General features: G+C 36.3%; 1 protein-coding gene across 1 annotated transcript in view; it reads left to right on the top strand.

The window, feature by feature from the left end:
- The window catches only part of LRBA (LPS responsive beige-like anchor protein), a 401,040-nt gene that overhangs the window by 295,896 nt on the left and 91,718 nt on the right, over positions 1–13,426 (top strand). The window contains exon 47 of the mRNA XM_061440892.1: positions 9,745–9,897. Within this exon, the coding sequence (XP_061296876.1) occupies positions 9,745–9,897 (153 nt within the window). The remainder of the gene's footprint in view (positions 1–9,744; positions 9,898–13,426) is intronic.

A 13,426-nucleotide genomic window follows, 5' to 3' on the forward strand; every position in this document is an offset into this window, starting at 1 on the left:
ACGCTGCACCAGCTTCTAAGAAGGAGAAAAATGACTGCTACTGCTGAACCCAGGGCAAGTCTTTTTAAGGACAGGTTGGATGGAGTCTTGGGTGGCAAGGTTTAGTGTGTGGTGTCTCTGCCCATGGCAGGGGCATTGGAGCTAGATGATCTTAAGGTCCTTTCCAACCCTAACTATTCTATGTTTCTATGATTCATTCTATGAGCCAGTAGTTAGTTAAGGATTTGAGATAGATTGAATTGGGAACATAAATGTAGTCAACTATTCTGGCTGATTAAATAATGTTAAGGATTTTGACCATCAGCTGTCTGGATTCCTGTTGATACTTCTGTAACTGATGAAAACCTGACAGTTTAATGCATTGATTTATAGAAATGCAAAAGATTCGTGAAGCCATTTGTAAGACCTTGATAGTGGCAGGCCAAAGTGAATAGAATTGTATTTTGATGCATGGGGAGTAGGGGGCAGAAAGGAAAAATGAAGGACTTACTCCTATTCCAGCTAAAAAAAAAAAAAAGAAAAAGTGGATTTTTCAGAACCATTGGGCTGATCACAGGAAACTGGTTCTCTTTGCTTCTTGCTTGAAGAGAATGAAGTTAGTAATTGATGGTCACTGTCCTAAGATTATTGTTAAACTTAGTTGGAGGCATCATATATTACAACAAGGACTAACATGAGCTAGCTGTGGAAGCAACTCTTGTTGGCTGGTATCACTTCAACAGAGAAAGCTAAAGCATATGTGTGGTCACAACCAATCTATGTCAATATCCTGTGAAAGTCTTGAATCGATGATCAAAGCAGGAAACTAATGCTGCCCTGTAGTATAACCTTTGGTTGAACTTTTCAAATTTTGATTTCAAGAGGTGGTATGTTGCATAAAATTTAATTTCCTCATTGTCCCCATCCATTTCTTTAAGGAATGCAAATTGAAATCCTTTGGAAGCTTTCTAGTTTCTCACTATTACTCTGACATTTTTATTTACTAATTAACTGTTGCCTTTCAGTTATTAACCATGTGTTTCTTAAAGTGAATCTTCTGCAATGAAGAATATTAAATGTATTTCAATTCTGTGAGAGTACCACTTAGTACCTTTAAAGTACTAGACAGGCATGACCATTAACTCGTATAGTTACTTCTTGATTTACATTATTAGTGCAAACAGCCCTGGTTAGTTTTGTTAATACTGTATAAAAAGCAAACATAGATAGCCTGTCACTGTTTAACAGAAAAATAGTGTGGGGCTTTGATTAAATTCCAAAATCTGGAAGTTAGGTCTGCCCTTGCGTGTTGCTGTTTTAATTTGATGATTGAGTAGATTTACACATACTTGTTCAGAAGCAGGTATTATTTCTGGTTTGATAGCTAACCTATTGCGATAAATTTATTTATCATTATATTAATGGTTACCAAGGTGGCTCTTTGCATGTGTTTTCTCTTTTCCAAGTGTAGTGCTCTGCGGATTTATTTATTTAAATACTATATATACAGTTTTTCGATATTGTTTGAAATTTTCTTATGTTCTTAATGTCATCTGAAATTTTGTTACTGCACCTTCTATGCCAGGTCATTAATAAGATTATTGACTGGTATTAGGAACATGGTAGACCCCATTACCAAGTCTTCACAGTTTGACAGTGAGCTATTGATAGCTGCTCTTGGAATATGGATTTCCAGCTTGGGTACTCCTACATTATTGTAACCTAATCTAATCTCCATTTCTCTACTTTGTTTATAAGAGTGTCATGGGAGGCTGAGACAGTCTCACTGGTCTTTCTCAAAAGTGAAGCAGCACCTTACTGTCCTGGGTTCAGCAGTAGCAGTCATGTTTTTTTCCTTTGTGTTAACTGGTGCAGTGCTGTGTTTTGACTTCTAGTTTGAGAACAGCGTTGGTGAAGCCGATGTTTTCGGTTGTTGCTAAGTGATGTTTACCCTGACCAAGGACTCTGTGAGGCTCATGCTCTGCCAGGGAGGAGGGGAAGCTGTGAGGAAGCAGAGACAGGGCGCCTGACCTGGGCTAGCCGGGGAGGTATTCCATACCACAGCACGTCATGCCCGGGGTGGGGGGTAACTGGGAGTTATCCGGAAGGACAGGGGCTTCCGGGTGGAACTCGCTTTCTTGGCCGGTGGTATCGTATTCTCTTCCCTTGTTATTTTCCCTTATCATTGTTTTAGCTGATAGTAGCGGTGGTGATTTGTTGCTGGACTGTTCTTGTCTCAACCCGTAGGAGTTGCACTCTCTCGATCCTCCTCCCCGTTCCTCCGGGAGCGGGGAAGGGGAGAGCTGTGGGGGGGGGGGGAGACGGACACGGACCTCGACCTCGATTGTTGTCAGCTCGGCACCACTCACTGGAAGTGAGCGAACGAGTTACCTGACTGGGTTTAAACCACGACACTTACCCATTTTTCTCTCACCATCAACTATTGCAGTTGACTTTGAAAAGAAAACTAGATTGGCTTAATGTGATTGATTTTTTACCATTTTTAACCAAGTTACAGTTATTAATACAGAGTTATCTACTGTTCTTCATGCCTTTTGCTCTGCTGCTTTGTGTGTGTTCTTTTTTCATGTGCTTATGGGTTGGAGGGGGTTTTTGGTGCATTTGATTAGTTTTGTTCAAAAGGAGATGCTAGAAAACCATAAACTCACAGAAAGCATTAGTAAAATCCACTTATGCTGTTCTAGATTGTTCTATCATAAAATGGGTACTAATTTCTTATGATAGAACGCATATCAGTGATAGCTATTGTGAGGCTGGTTATCATGGTATTGAATAGCTAAACTGATATCTCATACAGGTATGTTTGGCAAGTTGCAAACCTTTCTCTTGTCTTGAGGTTCTCATAATATAACCTAACAGTTTAATTTTTAGGTACAGTAATGCTGTTTTGGCAAGTTAGCTCTATTATAAAACTCATTAGCATCACATTATTTTGGACATTTTTTCTTTAAATCAAACTTCCTGTTTAAAGTTTTTTTGACTTGTAAAGGTATTAAACAATGTCTGTTATAATGTATAGATTGTCTTGGGCTTCTGGGTGTGTACTGGTATTATAAAGTGGGTATCAGGAGTAGATAAACACTGAGGAGATTGGAGGAGAATGGGTTTCACCAAGATTCTTCAGGAGTGTCATGGGAAGGGCCTGCTTACTGTGCTTTAAACTTGTGGGAACTTAGTTACCTTTATAACCTGCTGTAAAATTTGGCTAAAATTGACCGAGAAACTTTAGGTGTTTTTGGAGGAAATGGAGTTTGCTGTAAATAGGCCAATGAGAACATGTGAGCTGCAGCATTGAGTAAGACTGATTGAAAGACATTTTAAACAATGTGTTTAAACCTTGGTACTAGAGGCAAGAAACTCTATAGTTCCAATCTGCTGGAACATTCAGAAACTGGAGGATGACAAATTTCATTACTTTCTTTAAAATACGTATTAAGGTTGAACCTCTGCTAAATGGCAACTCATGCTTATTGAAACAGGCTGCCTAACATACACGTGCTCAAGACACCCTGTAACTTTATAAGCTTTTCTGCATTTGCTTTGAGTTGTTTTATACTTCTCCATCAAATAGATGGGAGTTTCATAATTTACAAAGAATGAAGTTGTTGCCAAACTGACAATATTATTTTTGTGTAGGAGAAATTGCATGTCATATTACTAGCAAGGTCAAAGATGTCCAAGAGCAATAACTAGCAAAAGTCAGAAGCCGGTACATAGTAATTCAGATTTTTAATATAAACTCTGTGTGTGTTGTAACAAAACTTTTAACATATTTACAATGCAGATCTTTGGTTTTCATGAAATATTTGTTTTTCTGTAAAATTGTGCCAAGATCCGTAAGAGGAACATAGTTCTCTGAGAAAAAATAATAATTCTAAATTCAGTCAGATCTGTATATGGTAATCTGTGGGAATTGCAGTTGTTAAAAGTATTGACATCTGGGTGTATGGATAAGAACGTTCCATCCAATATCTGTGGTTACTTCTTTTATACCCAGCCATAATTCTGTTGAAAAGGAAACAAATACTTTTAATATTTGTTCCAAACTTTTTGTGTAACTGTTGAAATAGTAAATGTCAAGTAAGTTACGGACAAATTTGCTGAAGTCCAAAGGAGAATAACCAGAGGTCTAGAAAATGAGACCAGTGATATAAAGTTGAAGATTTTAGGTTGTTTACTTTGGAGAAAAGAAAAACAAGGACAGAAACATAGAGTGCTTTGGCAGTGTCAGTTGTAATGCTTTTACCTTGCTGGGGATTTTGGCTGGTAGGCACAGTGCACTTCATTTTATGGAATTATAGAACAACCTCAGCTGAAGGCACCTGGAAAAATCATCTGGTCCAACTTTTTTTCAGGGAGTCCTAGATGATTTTATCTAGTACCTTTTCCAGCCCCATCTTGAAAACCTCGAGTGCTGGGGACTCTGCCACATCCCTGGGGAGGTTGTTCCGGTGAACAGTAATTCTCAGTGTAAATAATTTCTTTCTTACATCGAGGTGAATTCTCTTGTATACTTCTTGTTCCCGTGTGCTGCTGTGCCACCCTTGGCACTGGCCTATGTGCTGTCAGTCCTTAGTGCAGGAGGAGAATAGTTTTTAGAAAGTGCTGTTGGGAATGGAGTTAAGGCTGCTTGTTTACATTCATGCCTGAAAAGGGGCAACTGCTGCTTGTGTGCAGTCTGAATATGACAAGGAATGGGCTCCAGCTACAGCAAGAGCAGACTAGATGTGTAGGAAGACCTAGTGGTGTGAATGGATTAATACTAGCAGTTTGTGGAATTCCCATCACTGAAAATTTTAAAGGAACAAGGCAGAGAAACATCTTTCAAGAACACCTGATTATAATTGTCTTTGATTGTAAAAGTGGACAAGGTGACCTCCCAAGGTTTCTTCTAGACTTTTTTTCTGATTCAATATAGTAATTTTCACCTCGATTAAGTTAAAAAAAATGGAGGAAAGGAAAATAATGTAGTTACAATGTACAACTTTTCCCTTTCTCTGTCAGATTAATCATAATGTATAAATAGGATCAATAAATAACCATTGCATACTTTTACATATATCCTCAGTAAAAAGTAAAATAATTTTGTGTATATATCATCCATGTGTTGACTAACAAGATTTAAAGTGCCTTAAAGATGCAAATTCTACTTACTGATCAATATTGAATCGAATACTAATTGTGATTATCATATATTTCATTAATCTATGAAATAAACATCTGGATTTTTTTTATATTTTTCTTTGCTTAATTGTAAATTATTGACTATTTTAATATTTTCCTTAAACTAGGAAACATTTTAAATATAATCTCATAGGGCTTTAACAGAAGTGTAAGATAATTTAAAAAAAAATTTCTTCATTAATTCAATTTAGAATCTTAATGAAAACCTGTGTATTTGTCTTAAGTATTTATATATAAAACCTGCTTAAGTATCTTGTATAGATTTCTTTTTTTCTTACAAGTTGGGGGAATTTTAGGCAATGTCTTAAGGCACTTTCTAAGTTCTGTGAGAAATAACACAGAGCAGATAGAGGGACTCATGGGTACTTAGAAAATGTACTTACCCGCAGTCATCAAAATGATTACATTGAAGTGGGATGAAAAAATGAAATTTGAATTAATTTAATATATCAGTATATATTTTTCAAATTATGTTTAAATCCCCTAACAGAGGAAATAAAGTGTGGCAATATGAATAAAAACCTAGACTACTAATATGCATTTTTATTATTCTGCTGACAGGTTATATATAGGCTTAATATTGCTTAATGTGATTGTCAAATAATTTAGTTTGAGAATCTGGTATCTTATAAATGTTTTAATATGGTTAAGGATGTGTCACTCTGTCTTTGCAGATCACATAACTCTGCTTCAAAATGCATTTGTCATTTTCTAAACAAAAGAATAAAATGACATTTCATTACGTTAAAGAAACAAAGTATCTTGTATAGATTCTTTTTTAATATGTGGTGGCAAACATGAAACTGAATTACCGGTGTTAAATTGATCTTCTTTTGCTACCACTTTTTTGTAAAAATAATCTTTTTAGTGAAGTTTCCTTAGGAATCCTTATTTACATGTGGTAGAGGCAATTTTTTTTAGAGAAAAGTTGTATTTCAATTATACACAGAATTTTCTAAGCATTTTAGTAAGAATCCTGATCTGGCAGTTCATTAAAAAAAATAAAACCAAAACACTATACTGTGTGTTAGATTCATATTAATACTCACTGTGAGCTCCATCAGTTGTAATGAAATAAAAATCACGGCAGGAAGAGTGAAGTATTGCTTATCATTAGGCTGTCAGTCTCTACCGTATAGAACTTGTAAATTCCAACAGAGGTATTTCTGAAACTAATTTTCAATGCAGTTGTGCTAAAGCAAAAGCTTCAACAAATCATACAGATGTTTTCACTTTTTCTGTGAAATCATATAAACAAATGGGGACAATTCTGTAAATGTGCTGAGTGTGTAAAATTTCAGAAGGGATTCAGTAGAATTAGAAAAAGTAGGTTAGTTGAAAGGAAAGACTTACAGATAGAACAAAACTGAGTCAAGACTTGATTGAATGGACTAGAGTCCATTACCTTGCAAAAACAGATCACTGAGGAAGAATGTGATAATACAGGTGTATAGTACCCAAAAGGGCATACAGAACAGTGGATAAGGAATTAATTTTACAGGTTTTTACAGTATGAGTACTAGAGCCATCCACTGGAGCTGTTAGGAAGCAGTTTTAGAATAGCTAAAGGAAAAACTTTTGTAGACAAAACTACACTGGAACCCATTATTAATGATTTTAAAAATCAGAAGCACAGATTAGTTCAAAACCATTTAAGAAGCTGAGAGAGTATCTGTGGAAAGACTGTATTTGCCCTGTCTTAGTCTTCCAGTCCTTGTCACTGTTCCAGGTGAGGTACTAAATAGGCTTTCATTCTCACCCCTCAAGGCTGGTCCTGCTCTTCATGTAGTATTTGTATGAAGCCAACTAGGTAACTCCAAACCCAAACCCAATCTTTGTAACATTCTCAGGTGTCCAAAAAGTTCCATTAGTATTGGAGTTACACATTTGAGTCAGAATCCCCTGTCTTAGTGTCAGTCTGTGCATGTAGTGAGTATGTTAAGAAAAAAAGAGAACACCCCACAAGTAAAGTTGAGGTTTGGTAGAGACTTCAGTTACCAAATACGTAAAGAATATTCATAAACTCGATAAAAAAGAAATATTTTTTTAATCAGGTTCATTCACTCATTTTAGGAAAAACTGTTGGCCTTTAACTAATGTTATTTTTACCCATATAAAGCCAGGCACTACTACTGGTGCTAGATACTACTCAGAACAGACCGGCGTATCTGTTTGCACTCCTTTTGCCCATATGTGCTAGCACATGGTCAAGATAAGAAAAGCAGATCATAAAGAAGCTCCTTTTGTAAAAATGGGTTGTTATGGTGACATTGGAAAGCTTTCTGAGAACTCATTTCTGGAGTAATAAAATAACATTTTACGAAAAGTTTCTAATAGTCAAACTAACAGAAGTTACTGATATTTCTTAAGTTTCCAGGCTGCATATCGTTTCTCTGTAACCTAATGAAAAAAATGTGTTCTAGAAAGCCAAATGTTTTCTGATCTTGAAAGAAACTAATGAATAGCTGTACAGATATATATAAAAAATAAAAAAAAACATCAGTAACATATGTAATGAGCTTATGTTTTAAGTATTCAGAATCATGGTATGATTTCATATTTGTGGTGCATGCTGTTATTGAATTAATGGTCCAGTGTCTCTGCTTTTTCATTGTTTCTGTCTGTGATGGTAAAAACTACAGAAACTTCAGTGGTAAGAGTACTTTCTTTTCTACAAATGTTTATCCCTGCTATGTTCCTGTTCTTTCTCTTTCCCAATTAAATAGTTTCAGATCTCTTTTTATCAAGTATTTGTCAAGCATTTGGTACAGAAGCATGTTTTTACCCTGCCTAGTTAATTAAGGTGGCTGTAAACAAAAAGATGCACAATTCAAAGCCAAGCAGTGTTTCACACAAGGATGGAGGTGATAATAGCTTAATTCCTGTTTGATCTTTCCTGTCTTTGCCCTGGCTACTTCAGATTGACCTTGTCCACAATCTGATGACCTCGGTATTGCACTCAGCCATTTGGAAAGCTCCTCATGCCATAACTGGCCCTCAGGGGCTATCTGGGGGACCACTGATCCATTGACCCATGTCAAGACTGGGTTTCAGATCTGATCTACTGAGCTTCTGACATAGCTACATACTACACCCACTGTAGACAAAGCCAGTGGGGCACTGATTTTTTTCTACTTAAGTGCCATGCAGTTCGCGCTTGCTGTATGGAAACCCAATTTTACACCAGTCATTTGCTACAAAATACACTTCCTGAAGCAATTACACGTATTGTTCCTTTATTTACAAAGGAAGTAAATTCTCTAATTTAGTGGCTCAGTTTTTCTAAATCCGTCAGATTGCCAGGTTTATCAGGTGTATTTAAGTCTCAACATCAAGTTCCACAGAAATAGTTGCATGTCTGTTTACAAAACGGGGAAACACTCCACTTATCCAGAAGAAAATCCATATAGTTTTGAGATTAATTTTACTTCCTAGCATGTTTTGCTCAATTCTGCACTAGAATGTTCTGTTTTCTGCTTTAAAAAAACCTCTTCGTTTAGCCATTAGTGTTACTTGTTTTTTCTCATGTGACTTGGAAGTTACAACTCCTTTGCTGTGTGTGCTTGCATTTTTAACTCAACTGTGTTTAGCATAGCAGGTTCTGCCTGCAGAAATGCCATAGTGGGGTAGCCGTGGAGGTGTTAAATGCCACGGTCCCATCCTGTTCAGCACAGGTCTATAGACGACATGTGTTTAAAGCAGCGATGATCCTGACAGGGAATTTAGTGCGTACACAGACCTTGTAAACATGTGGAATTCCTTCTTTTTTTCCTCTTCTGTGTGTGTATGTGTGAAGAAGAGAAATTATCCACAGTTCTTCCCTGTAATTATAGACTAGACACATAATTAAGTTAATGACCTTTTCATGAAAGAAAAATATTGATTTGTTTGATTCAGCTTTGGCTATGTGTGTTTGTTATTTATTTATTTTTTCTGAGCATGCAATGTAACTCCAGGTATTTTAGAATTTGCAAAAAATTATTCCAGGTATTGAATGGTCTTAGATAATAGCCTAAACATTATGTTCTTAGACCCTTTGTGTTAGAGAGAATAAGAATATAACAGAGTTTTACATCCTTGTAATTAATATATATGGCACTACTTTCACAACTGTAGACTGTAATTAGATCAGCACTTTAAGATGTGGATTGTATTAAAATGTGAAAGTAGTTTCCCCCAACTTCTAGACGTCCTTGGGCTGTTCTTTTCCACCAGATATTATTTGTACCATGTTATATTCATTACTTTAGCTTTATAAGTTTCTCTGTGCATAATATGCAATCAAAAGCAATATTCTGACTTTTTTTGGTTTATAGCCTGTTGTGTCTTAGTTCTTTGCTGTGTTACAAGCAGGGTAAGGATTTATCATATCTAAACGCTTAAATTTTAGAAAGTATGAAAGAGGGGATTTCTGTCGTCTGGGAGGTGAGGAGGATGTCTGTGGGAGGATTTTGTATATTCTCTTTGCCTAATGCCATTCTAATAATTATTTTTTTAACATGACAAAATGCATCTTCTGACAGAATTTATAACATGGCATTGTTTTTCATTTATCTACAGGAATTGATTCCTGAATTCTATTACCTCCCAGAGATATTTGTCAACAGCAACAATTACAATCTGGGAGTGATGGATGATGGAACAGTTGTGTCTGATGTTGAACTTCCACCATGGGCCAAAACCCCAGAAGAATTTGTTCGCATAAACAGACTGGTAAGATGTCTATCTTCTATTGTCTGTCAAGTAACATTTGTCTTGCGAGATTCTGCTGGAATAGTTTGGATCTTTCCTTGCAATATATAGCTATTTATTGTTTATTTAGGACTATGGCTGAAATTGTCCGAGCAAATGTTAGATGTACAAGTTTAGGAAGAAAAAAGGCATATAGTATTGCTCAAAAAAGTTTGAGTGTGGTTGAAATACTCAGGAGATCTTATCTCATTTGTATGTCGGCTATTGGGGTTCTAAAAAGCTAATAAAATCACTTTACAGAAGACTTGGAAAAAACTTGTGTAATCATATGAATACACCTGTCACTCTGATTACTTAAATATAATTTTAGGGTTATTTTAATTTCATTATTCATTTAACTCCCAAAGATCAGTGAATGCTTCAGGAACAAAGGTTTCATTTTAAATCTTCTGCCACCTCTTCAATTTATTCCATTGTTTTGATATTTTTCAGACTGTTTTTTAGAAGAAAATAAAACTGAATTCTCCTTCGCCTCCTTCATTCTCTAAACCTATATTACTATTTTCTTCACTGTTATGGCAAATCCTGTTGTTAGCACTGTGTGTCTTCACTGTGCCCTCTGGGCAGTTTAGTGAATTACAGAATAGATGTTACAGTATCATTGTTGGTGCTTCAGCATATTCTCAAAGCTGTTACATTAGGCTTTTCTCAAAAAAAAAAAAAAAAGGATTCTGCATCAGTGGCACTCAAAAATAAATAAATTAGAGAAGTTTCTTTAATGAATTTTGAAAAATGAGGCTGCACTTTTCGTGTGGTACTCAGCTAACAGGGAAATACTGAATTAGGGCATGGAAGCTCTCAAAAAATTTTTAGCTATCAGGCTTAGACGTCCTGATATTCCTAAATGAGAAAACGGGAACTGAAAAAGTTCTGTTGTTGGCAGAACATCAGACTTCACATTCATAAAATTGCGGAACAGTCACATCAGAAGAAAGCTGTGATTTATGTTATCAGAATGCTTTACACTGCACTTTTACTGGTGATATGATGCCATCGTTTTCAGAAATGTTATTTGGCCTAGGTTTCTGCAGGCAGTTGTAAGGTGCACCATTACAATCCCAGATTAAGTTAGGTGAATTTAGTGGTTTGCTTCATATAGAAGTATGTGCAAATTTTTTTTAAACAAGGTATGAAATGCACTAACATTTAGCAGGACTACTTGGCAAGCCATGTTCAAACACAACTTTGATCTTACAGTTGTGCTGATAGGTAGTAGGTTAGGGAGGAAGCCTGACACCTTCTTGAGCTTGGCATGTGTTGGTGATTCAGGATAACCCGAGAAATTAAAAGCTGAGTTCTTAAGCAGACTTGTCAAAGGCATCATGTGGCCTTGATCTCTCACAACTGTGGTATTTTAGCTTTTGCATAAAATATAGTTCTCATTCTGTTAATTACGGATCTGGCTTTCCCCACTGTGAAGTTATTCTCTATCTCCTGCTTCCTCCTCTTCTGAGATTTTAGCTCTTAATTTTCTTTTCCTCATTTCTAGCAGTGGTGCCAGTTTTTTCTCACCCTCACCTCTCTTTATGCTCGGCCCTACCCTTCCCTCATTCTGCCACCATTTCCCAAAGCCTTTGCTACTAGTGTCTGCCTTTCTTGCCTCTTTCTTTGATATCTCTCACTTGTGCTGTATTCTCAGAACCAACATCTACAGGAACATGCAATTTTCAAGTATCAGATAATTGGGCAGAGCCTTTTTAAGGCTTTTCAAGCCTTAAGTTGATTACAAAAGTAAGAAATAATTTACCAAGTGACAGTATATCAAAGTGTCAGATGTCATCCCTTTTGGTGACACTATGTCCCTGATACTGTTACTATAATTCAGATACCAAGTTTTGGTCAGTCTGGTAGCATTAAATTTAAACCTCTGTGATTAAGCCAGTGATTTGTGTTAACTGCTCTGTGTGCCATAGTTAACCTTATCATGGTGGTGCTGGTCCTGTTAATGGTGGTATGGATGATGCCTTCTGTAATCTGCCATTTTTGCAGGGGAATAAAACTGAGAAAATTACATGCAAACATTAAATTGCTTTTTCTTATTAATACTTAGTGGATTGGATACCATCAGCATCAAGTCAGCATTGTTTTATTTTTGAGTAGGTGTGTTTAGGAGGATGCTTAAAGCTCAGTTCTTCACTATCGAAAAAAGCTTGCTACAGTGTGGCTGATTCATCCAGTTAATACTTCCTTACTGCTTCCTGGTTCAGACAACATAGTGATTATAGTACTTTAAGTGCTGATTTTGTAAGCTATCACACAGAGGTATTTTTTCCCTTTGCATTTTGGTTTACAGATCTTATATAATGATTGGAGCTCATGAAAGGCATACTGCTTTGATCTGTGACCTTTTTGTGGTGCTAATCGGGTTCCTGATATCATTATACCTTGCCCATTAATCATATTTCCTGCAGCCCGTCAGCCAGCCAGACAGCCCAAGCTGCCTTTTGCAGCCTTGTGTTGGCAGGTTTCTGCTTTTCCAGATTATTACAGTGTGATACTTTGGCTTCTCATAACCAGACCCACATCAAGCTGCGTGCTACAATTAAAGTCAGATGGTCCTCAGGTTGAGCAGGGATATACTGTTGCAGCTGTCTGTCTTTCTGGAACAGACCAGCACAGAGAACAGATGATATGTAGGACAGTGCATAATAACAGCTTGTACTGTACTGGGTCAGTAGCAGGGGTTCAGAACATTAATTGACAGACTGATAGCTGATTTAAAAGTGATTCCCAACCTATTTTTAATTCTTTAAAGTACGTAGTTTAATTGGAATAAATCGCTGCATGTCCTCTGTGTTTGCTCTGAGAGAAAAAGCAGAATGGCGTATAATTAAAAAAGGGGTTTGATTGATGGAATGTCATGATGAGCTAAATGATAGCATCAGGATGTCATTCTAAGTAATACAAAGAAGCGTAAAATGCATGTGTTGCTTCTGCACGTAGTTGGTACTTTGTATTAGTTTGTGATAGCACAATATTTTATTATGGCACAAATCTGTGGGGGGGTTTAGGATATTTTTGTCTGAGACAGCCTACAGTTTGATAGAAAAGTCTCTGGGATCTTACCATTCTGAAGCCGTATTATACATCTCTAAAGCTCTGTACTGTATTTATTGCCACAGACTAATTGCTAAGATATTTGGAAATATTTTCCAGTTTACACAGATGCATTTGACAATGATTGTATTATTGTATAATTCCATCAATTTTTATGCATGTGTGTGTAATAAGTATTATAATATTAGCTTAATAAAAGTGAAAAATCCACAGACTTTTAAATGAGATAATAATTCTCCCCCAGCAAAACAGAAAGATCCCAAATGCAACATACTACTGAATCCTTACTTTATTATTTCAAGTTATGATATCTTTAGGGCATGAATATGTGAGCAAACTGGAAAATGATAACTTGTTCTGACGTCTAATAAAAAGAAAAATGCCCAACAATTTTTGGTTATCCCATGCTTCCGAGAGACCTTGGGAAAAAGAA

This window comes from Pezoporus flaviventris, unplaced genomic scaffold, assembly GCF_033815535.1.
Source record: "Pezoporus flaviventris isolate CSIRO_AGI_PZ_B2104156 unplaced genomic scaffold, CSIRO_AGI_Pfla_v1 ptg000002l, whole genome shotgun sequence".
Lineage (NCBI taxonomy): Eukaryota > Metazoa > Chordata > Aves > Psittaciformes > Psittacidae > Pezoporus > Pezoporus flaviventris.